The 11,062-nt window shown below is 49.5% G+C and overlaps 1 protein-coding gene across 1 annotated transcript in view; it reads left to right on the top strand.

The window, feature by feature from the left end:
• The window catches only part of LOC132446086 (protoheme IX farnesyltransferase, mitochondrial), a 32,829-nt gene extending 21,767 nt beyond the window's left edge, over nt 1-11,062 (top strand). The window contains exons 5-7 of the mRNA XM_060036191.1: nt 3,096-3,166; nt 7,287-7,519; nt 9,982-11,062. Of these exons, the coding sequence (XP_059892174.1) occupies nt 3,096-3,166; nt 7,287-7,519; nt 9,982-10,403 (726 nt within the window). The 3' untranslated portion in view covers nt 10,404-11,062. The remainder of the gene's footprint in view (nt 1-3,095; nt 3,167-7,286; nt 7,520-9,981) is intronic.

Consider the following 11,062-nt stretch of genomic DNA (forward strand, 5'->3'; position numbering starts at 1 on the left):
GACTTGACGCTGCACCACGCGCTGGCTCTGGGCGGAAATAATGACACGGTGCGCTCCGCTGATGTGATCCAGGTGAGCCCCCTCTGACTCAGAAGGGGCGAGAGAGAGAGAGAGGGGGAGAGAGGGAGGCGAGGCATCACAACGAGATACGAACCGAAATCATCACCGCCGCTTATTAAAGCGGCCTCCACAACAGTCTCGAGTGTTTTGTTCAGATAAAACTGTTCCATCTTGTCCTCTTTTCCCCTCCGCTCTGCTGTGGCCCCTAAACTGCCGTCCCCCACGCCACCCCTCCCTCCCTACGTCCCCACCCGCACCTTACAAGCCTGGCCAGAAATGTCTCAGAGCTCTGTCTTTCTGTACAGCGTAGCCTCTATAGAGTGGGGAAGTCACGCCCCTTCCGGTAGGGCTCATGGGACCTATGAGATCGAAAAATATGAATGGGTGTCAATGGAGAGAAAATAAATATTTTATATGCCCTGGATTACACATATGTTGTTTGTGGATTTAAATGATAATTGTTCATACAAAGAAAACTAAAAATGTTCGTGAAGAAGTTTGATAATTTTAGGTTTTATGTGAGGCCGCTTTGTGAACTACAGCTCTTCGCTGCTCTCGACGCATATGATATACGTCGCCACACCCGCCTTTGGAACTCGGCACAGAGATGACGATCTCTCTGCCCCACTTCACCGCTTTTTCCAAGGGGAGGATAAAAGCATCGAAAGAGGTGAAAACCATTATAAATCGGGGCACGTGCAGAGTTTCAGTTATGCCGATGGGAAGATTGTCGGTCTTCTCCACGCCAGTCGCAGGGAGCGTGACGTCACATACGAGCCGTGTAGTCTTTCTCGTTGTGTTTTCTCTACAGCCTTTATCTGAACAATTGCACAATAAACGGTCGAACTCTTTGCATGAAAAATTATCCTTTAAATCCACAAACAACATATGTGTAATCCAGGGCATATAAAGACCGGGACCAGAAAATAATTATTTTCTCTCCATTGACACCCATTCATATTTTTCGATCTCATAGGTCCCATGAGCCCTACCGGAAGGGGCGTGACTTCGCCACTCTATTAGGTCAGTAAGACGCCATTGGGAGAGGGGATTCCTTCATTTTGATGCGTCTCCTTTGGGCCGCCGCGCCCAGGCTACGGCCGGCAGAGACCTCAGTCGCCCACGGAACCGGGGCCCTGCTGCGCTGCGGGGCCCCCGCCTCTCCTCAGGGTGGGCCCCCGTCGGTACAGACTGTACTTCTCTCACGTGGCCCCTGACCTCCTTGACGCGTTTCCTGACCCAGGAAATGGAATTAACACCTCTGGCCAGGGGGCCTCCGGGGGCCCACAGCCCGTCACAGCTGTGCACTAGCTCTCCCAGCCCCCGGCCCGGAGACGGGAGTTCTAGAGAGTCCCGCTAGTTGGCTCTGAAACCAAGGCTCTGGCTCGGTGTCCACAGAGCAACGGCCATGCAAAAAAAACGCAGGCGGAATTCCATCGGAGCCTCGACAGAGACAGGGGGAGAGAAAAACCCTTTTTCTACCGCCAGCTTTAAGCACTCACACTGGGTGGTTTTTGAGGGGGTGATTCGAGTTCCACTTCAGTCCCAGAAGGCAACTTAAACCAAATGAGAGACATCATATTTCCTCCGCCCCCCTGCACCTCTTGAAGTGCCGCAGGCAGGGCTATCAAAGAGGTAAACCCGGTCCTCCAGAGCTGTTATCATGCAAATGCTGCCTTTGAAATGAGCCGAGCGAGGCCTCACTCTGCAGGGCCTCTCGGCATTGATCACAGGTGAACTGTTCTCCGGTACAAGACTGTGAAGGTACTTTCCAGAGTATCGGTGAAGCAGTAGAGAGCGGGTTTACGGTGATCCTTTCCACAGTCAGGCTTTTTACTCCCACACTAAAAAAAAATCGCCGCCATCTTCATCATTTTAGGCGCAGACTCCCCTGCAGCTCTTGTGCAGCGTTAACGGCCACATGCCGTTAACGCTGAGATATCGCCGTCTGCGCGGTGGCTATTTAGCCTTGGGCTGTTTTCTGATCTGTCAAGTGGGCTGTAAATGGAAGGGGGAAGAGGAGGCTGGGTGCCGAGGAGGAGCAAAGTAGTTTGACTCTTTATTAGACGTTAAACGTGGGACGTATTCATGGTTCCCCCTTAAATACCGATGCCTAGAGATATTCCTTGGGTTATGGTTCCTGATGTCCTCTGGCAAGTGTGTGTGTGTGTGTGTGTGTGTGTGGGAGAGACCCTTTCTGTTTTCTTCATTAGCCCTGTGTGTCCACACAACCACACACAGACACACACAAAGGCTATTTGCACACTCAACAGATTGTATAGTTCCTGCGTTTAAGCGGACCATGTGTTTGCATTTTAGTCACACATCGGCAATCTCACGGGGCCACTTTGAAGCGTACTCCTCCAGCCCTGACCATAAAAAAAAAAAGGAACAGGACAAAAAAGTCGTTTTTCACATCGTTTTGGAGGCCGGAACACACTGTTTCCCTAATACCCTTTCACCTTGTGCTTCACCCTCCATCATGCACTTACTGCCTTCAGCCCTCCAGAGTGCTGTGGTTCTCTGTGGAGAGAGTGTTTTCCTTGAGGTACTCCGTCTGCGTATAGGAGTTAGGGTTAGTGCAGTATTACAGTTCCACATGGACGAATCCTTATTGGGGCTGGTTCGTTTCCATGACATTCCTTTATTTAAAATCAATTTGAATTAAAATGTGGTACTGCAGCCTCAGCGTTGTTTTCCATATTTAAGCTCTGCAAGCCTTCCAAGCCTGTCTTTTTTAATGTGCTTGTGTGTAAAAAAAGATGCATCCCCTCTCATGTCCGGCCCCATGAGGCCTTATTAACAGATAATAATGGAACAACGCATCCAATGTGTCATGTGTTGTCAGTATCACTGTGTCTAACCCACATCTGGTCTGAGGACGACTTCGTGCTTGTGGAGCCATGTGGCTTAGAAAGCGCTGTGCATACTGGGCCAACATTGTCTGACTCTTGTCTCCCGGTGTCTTGTCTGTCATTCTATCCTTCTGGATGTGACCCTCGCATTGACCCAGCTGTTCCCCTTTGTCTCCGCAGTACTTTGAGGTGCCCTTCGACTCCAACATGAACCGCACCAAGAACCGCCCTCTCGTCCGGGGACAGATCAGGTACTGTTTCACTTTTTTCACTGTTACATTTGTTTTGGTTTCTACAATACAAATTGATAATATTAAAGAATGAACTTTTAGAATGGCGTGACCCAGTGAAAGTGCTCGCTCTGCACTTTCCCCTTGCACGTCAAGGCCTATTCCTCTTTTCTTCACTGCATTTTCACCTCAAAAGATTCAGTTTTTCTGTTTCTCCAATTTGTATTGCATGCTTTGATTGTTTGTTGCATCTTCTGGACACTGGATGGATGCCTGTGCAAAATGAGACTATATTCAAATCCAACATTACAAAACAGAGATGGGATAGGGTGTAGAATGGAGAGTTGGAAAAGCATTGCAGCAACACGGTTATCCAACTTGAGCCATTTCTCTACCCTACCAATCGGGGTGTGGCCTAATGCACTTTAATTCCCCCTTATTGAAGTATCGAAATGGTTATCGTACCCATCTTATCGCTGCCATTCATTTCCATACATCAGTCCTAATCTATAACAGAACCGGATATTTAAGCGGCTCCGTTTTTTTTTTCTGCCCTCCCTGATTATTATTAGTACATTATCAGTACACACTTTCAAAACAACAGCAGTACTGGAGCACTCCTATCGGCTCTATTTACACTCCTCCCTGCAACCATTGACATAACAGGTCCTTAACTGGCCAAGGACCAAAATAGCATGCCAATGCCAATCATCACACACACACACACACACACACACACACACACACACACACACACACACACACACACACACACACACACACACACACACACACACACACACACACACACACACACACACACACACCAGGTGTGTAACACAATCTCACTGCGAGGCAGTGTTCTGTCCCATCTTGCCGCACTGTTAGAGAAGGCAGATAACCCCTGTATTGGTGAGTGGTAAACCCCTCGCTTCCCTTCCGAAAATGACTCTGTTACCAGACACTCTCATTAGGTACCTGCCCCCCTTGTGGAACCCTGCCATGCTCGCACACACGCACATATACACGCGCACACACATGTGCGCCCAACCGCATGCGCATGCGCATGCACATGCACAGCGCAACACACACACACACCTCCCAGAGCATTGTAATTGACCACATCCCTTTGGCTGTGTTTGGCTCACAAACACTCCTCAGCTCTAGTTTCATTTCATTCAGGTGCGACAAAGGTAACCGGTGTGTTGACGGAGGGCGGCACACCCTCTCGCAACCCAGCCTGTCCAAACATTTCTAATTGTACAAGAATGAACCCTTTCCCCCCCTCTCATAGCTCACTATTGAGGATTAATGAGTGTGACCGCCATGGAGCCAGCTTCCACTCGGGTCCAGACAGGGCTGCACAATTAATCGCAAGTTAATTGAAATCACGACTTCGGCCTCAAGTTGCCGAGCCTGAGATGCTGCAATTAATGTATGAAAAAAAAAAAGGAAAAGTAAATTAAAAAAGTTATTTGTACAATTAAAAACATCAGTTTTTTTCTGGGCCCGTTCCACTAAGAGCCGCCAGAATCTTATCCGCCCGCTGTCTGAGGATGCGCTTAAAACCTGACACCAATCAACGTGATGTTGTGGCCAGGTTTCTATGTGTCTGGGGAGGGGGGGTAACTCCACCTAGCTTCAGGGATTCCCCACGGGCGTGCTGTTTGAAAGGGGTGCTTGTGAGTCAGCCGCCGTGAGTGTTCTCTCCTGCTGTAAACACTGGACGACCTTTGAACCCTCCGCAGCCTCTCCCAGTCAGTGATGTGCGTTGACCTGGCGACGTTGACACAGAGAGGTGTTTGTGTGGGTGTGGGTGTGCGCTCGACTGGCTCTTTGGCGCGCACGTTTATCTCTTGCCCTCTTTCACGCTCTCACTATCGGACCTCTCCTTCCATAAACACACACACACTCATACACACAGCTTGTGTCCAGACAGGGAGCAGCTGGGCTGCTGCACTCTCTTGTCAAACAAGCCGTCAGAAGTGCACATTCTACACATTCTCTGTATCTTCCCCTCCATTGTGTTTACCGCCAACTAGACGATGGGGCCCCCTGTTCTTCTGCTGTCCTTGAGGGACTCTCTGCCTCTTGTGAGCGGATCAGCGTCTGAGGAAGGCTGTTGGTTGTTGCCCTTATTCCATCGACATGGTGCCCGGTGACACCTGATTATGCTGCTTGATTTATAATTAGAGTGTGGCAGGGGGGTAGGAGAGTGTAGTTGGTTGTTTGATACCCACCCGCAAGGTACGGGTTCGATTCCATACTTGTCCGCTGCCTAACCTGTAGGCATCCTTGAGCAAGTATTGTAATCCTAGACCTATCTGTATTCACTGAAATTTGCTCTGAATGAAACCTTCTGATATGAACTGACTAAATGGTAAATAATGAAACTTATTGGCCATGAAATTAACAAGACCAGTCTCGAAATACAGGGAAAATAAACCAGTGCCAATTCCGAAAAAACAAACCACGCACTGTGCCTCAGTTGCTCCAGTACAACATGGTTGATGTGTAAACGATAGCCAGATTCTTTCCACGTCCCCATCACCATCTGTGTAGTGTCCTTTCGCTATAGGCGCGGCTGGCAAATCGGCTTCCCTCACAGAGTAGCATCTTCTGCGCCTGTGTTGTGGTAGGAAGCGAGGCGGTAGTTTGAGGGCACGACATGTGGCGCTGCGGAATATACGCTGTCTTTGGAATATACGCGATTCACTTTGCCACACACACACACACACACACACACACACACACACACACACACACACACACACACACACACACACACACACACACACACACACACACACACACACACACACACACACACACACACACACCAGTCCACACGGCTCCCCTTATGCCCTAAGAAAAGGGACGGTTTCTCAGCCTCGACAAGCTCCGTGCACATTAACGGCCTTAATAAAAAGGTTCACAAACCCCCCAATCACCGTACCTTCTCTCCAACGCATGTTAGGCTTTATCTTTCGATGGCTTCATCAAATAACTCCAAATAAAGTGCAAAAGGACCGACAAGTTAAACATCAGAGGAGTTCGCTGCCTTCATCGCTCTCGGGTCTCATCCCGGGTCCACATTCCTGGATGGCCACATCACGCTCCCATTTTGTGTTTCCATTACCCACCTGGCATTAAGAGCGTGGCCGTGTCACCCTCTAAAAGCCAAGGACAGGAGCTACTCTTTAGTTCCCTGTGACGCACTCCCCTCCCTTCCCCGAGTTCGCAGCCCCCCCCTGAGCGAGCCCAGGGCCAGATTATAGCCAGCCCCACAGCCAGCCTGCACGGCCCCACCTCAGCCCACATTAAACAGTCATAACACCACTAATCACATTAATGCCCCAATCTCCCCGCTTCGGCAGCACGCCAAAATAAGAGCCCCCTGTTTGCTTTCAGAAGAATATAGGGCCTGCCTTTGGTCAAGATTTTAATCTCTTCCTTCTTCTTTAATTTACTGGTGAGCGTTTACTGGTGGATTTGAACCAGACTCTGGGCATCCCTGCTTTTAATATAAGACGGGGAGGAGGAGGAGGAGGAAGATGAGTGGGCAGTCTTCCCCCGGCTCCAAACGCGAGCCGCTGTGGTTTCCGCCGTGCCCTGTTTTGATCTTGTAAGCACGGGCACGTGCACTTTGTCTCACCACACTACTTTCATCCCTGACAAACTATTATCAGATAAGCTTCTTCTGAGCCCCTCTGCTCGAAGACTCTGTTGTTGATTTGGTGTGTGTGGGTGTGTGCTTTGCATCTATGTGTATCAGTCTGTGTGTGTGGTGGACCATTATCCTCTTATCTTTATTCATCAGAAGGCCTTGTGACTTTCCAGCTGATGTTCCTACTGTTGCAGGGGAGCTTTTGTTTTAATAGGTGTGCATTTGATTTGTTTCACGTATGAATGAACTTTATCTGCATGGCTTTTCAAAACGAAGATTGTGTGATATCAAATGAGGGTATAGCAGAAGTAGAGCCAATTAAAACAAATACACTAGGGATTAAGGGTTGTTTTTGTTATTCCTTTTTATCTATCTTTTTTAAACCCAATCCTTTCTCTCAAAGTAAAATAAGAGACAACTTGGGATAAAAAATATCATATATAAAATGCTAAATAAATAATCTCACCCCTTCAGCCCTCTGCACGCCGTCTCCTTCGCCGTGGCCTGTGGCGTGCCGGGCGTGGCCCTGCTCACGCTGGCCGTCAACCCCCTCACGGGGTTCCTGGGGGCCCTGAACATCTTCCTGTACACCTGCTGCTACACCCCCCTGAAGAGGCTCAGCATCGTCAACACCTGGGTGGGGGCGGTGGTGGGCGCCATCCCCCCCGTCATGGGCTGGACTGCAGCCACCGGGAGCCTTGACCCAGGTACCCCACACACACACACGCACGCACGCGCTCAGAGACACATGCATACTAACCGAACAAACACACGGACAGACACAGACACACGCATACTAACACATACGGACAAAGAAGCACACGGACAGAAACACACGGACAGAAACACACGGAAAAGTCCAAAATATGTGCCCACAACGTTGGCATAATAATGCCAAATTGACAGAGCGTGTGTGCGTTGAATTGAGTGTGCATTTGGAATGATGTCTGTGAGTGTGTCATCATGGCATACGCGTGAGGGGCATAGTGTATGCGTGGGGGGAATAACATGCGCATGAGGGGCATGAAATACGCGTGAGAGGCTTGACGTACGCACAAGAAGCATCGGGTTTTGCATTTGCCTCGGAGGGTTATCACAGGCTCACAGGCTCGTCAAGCCCTTTGGTTCGTCATTCACAGCATCTCGCGTCTCACACGTTACGCTGTTCGATAGGCCAGGCTGTGAAGAACCCAGCACATTGAGAGGAATAGTAGTATAGCCGTCAGTTCAAGACGACGCCACTGATTGGTTAAAGTTGCGACACCGCCCCCGATTCGCGGTGATTGGTTGAAGTTGCAAATCGCAACATCGCAAAATCCTGGAGGCTCTGTCTTGTGTCTGCTTTTGTTGAACTGTGTGTCGTCAGTCTGTTCATTAACTTCAAAATGGACGTCCTGCAAATAGCGGGTCGGTGCGCATCAGGGGGGGTTTCATCTGGACCACTGTGACCTGGCATCACCCAGCCCCCTAGCCCATCCGGCCACCCATCCGGCCACCCTGTGGTATAAGTGGTATTTACACACGGCCCAGCTGCCCCTCTCCAAACCGTCCGGTCTGGAGACGGGGGACGGGGGACGGGGGGGGGTACTGCAGAGGATGCTCACAACCTGCTTGTTTGGTAGACATGTTGAGTGTTCTGTTATGGCAACGCTTTAAAGACCTCTTCCAGCACGTCTCTGCTCTTCTGGCACTGGAAAAGCCCCAAAACACACACACAGACACACACACACACACATTCACATCTCACAGGTTTACACTCCTCCTCATCCACATTTCGAGGTGGGCTCTCAGCACAAAGTTAATCATGACTCCATGATACCTTTATGCCCGGAGCAGAAAGCGGTTCTTTGATAGCTGTTGTGCGGCCACTCGTTTCAAGAGGGGGTGCTGTTGAAACCCATAGCAACTTATGCCATTCACGCTATTCACCGCGGCCTCTCAAACCCCCTGGGCTGTGACTCACTTTGATAGGAGTCCAAGCCCCCACCAGCACCTCCAGCCGCCCATAATGAACTTGAGGGGTTATCAAAAGATTGAGGCTGGATGAATACAGAGAAAGGATTTGTACAAGGCCACTCAGACCGCCCCCTGCTCTCAAGAGACCTATCCCTTCTCCCGGGTTAAACCCAACGGTCTCCCCTGGCTGGCCGTCACCCTCTCCCTCGTCTCCTTTGGAGTTAGTGACAGTATTCAGCAGGAACCTCGCAAAACGATATCACATCCATTTTGGAGTTCTGATCCTATATGTTTTAAGATTCTGTAAATGTTGCAATTTTGTGTGATTTATTTTTTTCCAGCGTGTATTACGCTGCAGGTCCGCCATATATTCTAATGTTGATAGTTGATGCTAAATGATTATTGGCAAATACTCTATAGCGCCCCCTTTAGGACCATGTCATTATTTTGCTTCCACAAAAATAATATTTACGTCTTTGTGACGAGCATTTTCCTTTTTTGTCAACCTGACGATATTGTGGAAGCAAAGAATCCTGATTCTCACATGAATCCTTCTTTCTCCTTCCCTACTTAAGAGCAGTGTTTACATGCATGTATTGATCACACTATGGACTCCAGGCAACCACTAAAACACCTATTGGACATATTTCACGCACGTTTACTAAAATGCCAGACGTGTATGAAGATGAAAGAACAAAACTCCTCCCTGGCCGCGCGTCGTGCTGCCTCTGCAGAGTGTCAGGTTGTTGTTTGCTCACAGCGATGAGCACAAATATCCCTTCCCACGTACATAACCACAGGGTAGATTGCCTCTTGACAGAATGCAGTGTGCAAAGGTCGACTGCACCGCACCTCCAAATGTGCTCGCTATGCATGCTTTGATGCATGTTTAATGCCTCCCTCCCTTTTCCATCTAACTTAGTTTGATAAAAGAATGTGAAACGGGTTTCTTTGTTGTTGGTTACTTATGCAAAGTGTTTCCTTGGGTTGACGGGAAGTGTCCTAGACGTTTTGAGTCATATGTGTTGAGCGCCTCGACACTTATGACAGATGCATGTGGGCAGTGGAAAACAACACTCTTTAAAAAAATATATAATGTACTGCAATGTCTCAAATTAACATTGGACTGACTCGCTCTCTGTCCCGCTCTTTCTCTATGGCCCTCTCCCCTCTCGTTCCTTCTCCCTCTCCCATCCTGCCTCTCCCATCCCAGCCGCCCTGCTGATGGGGGCCTTCCTGTACAGCTGGCAGTTCCCCCACTTCAACGCACTGAGCTGGAACCTGCGCGAGGACTACTCGCGCGGCGGCTACCGCATGATGTCCGTCACCCACCCGGACATGTGCCGGCGGGTGGCCCTGCGGCACAGCGTGGCCCTGGTGGGCCTCTCGTGCCTGGGGCCCGCGGCCGGCCTCACCACCTGGACCTTCCCGCTGGTGTCGCTGCCCATCAACCTGTACATCAGCTACCTGGCGCTGCGCTTCTACCACCGCGCCGACCGCGGCAGCGCGCGCAAGCTCTTCTTCTGCAGCCTGTGGCACCTGCCCATGCTGCTGCTGCTGGCGCTCACCTGCAAGAAGCCCGCCAAGGAGCAGAGCGGCGCCGACCTGCTCTCAGCCAATCCCGTGCCCAGCTAAGCCACCGGCCGTCCCAGACTGGGCCACATGTTGAGCGGTCGAGACGGATATCGCACTGAAGGAACGACGAACACTCGCTCCCACAGGCATGTGTTGCTCTGTACGACCTACGGGTGCGTCATGGTAGGTCAGGGATTGTGTATGCAAAAACGGTTCATCAACGGATAACATCCAGAATGGTGGAAACCCCTGAGTTGCATCAGGTTGTAATAATTTCGATGTATGTATGCGTGTGTGTGTTTATACAGTTGTCTATTTATTATTATGGTTTCCCACCACACCCTCACTATGCTGTATATGACCGGTCTTGAGGTGATGTTTGATGTACAATACTGAAGCATTTAAGCCAAAAGATTCTCCAAATGGAACACATTGCATTATGTAAATGCAAATCGACCCCAGGAAACATGTATGTGATGTAAAAATAGTAGGACATTCTGTTGATTAAAGCTTTGTATGTTTGACATTCTAACAGAGAAAAGAATCACGCTCTACCACTGTAGTTATTTTATTTTTTAAGAAATCAATTGAATCGTATAGGAATAATGTAATCTGCCTCATCGACTTCTGCAACACCTCGATCTAACACAGTTCACCTGCTCCAGGGTAATGAAATAATTAAACCTGTTGAACAAAAGAAAAGGCTCAAATTTTGTTCT

The sequence above is a fragment of the Gadus macrocephalus genome, chromosome 18 (genome assembly GCF_031168955.1).
Source record: "Gadus macrocephalus chromosome 18, ASM3116895v1".
Lineage (NCBI taxonomy): Eukaryota > Metazoa > Chordata > Actinopteri > Gadiformes > Gadidae > Gadus > Gadus macrocephalus.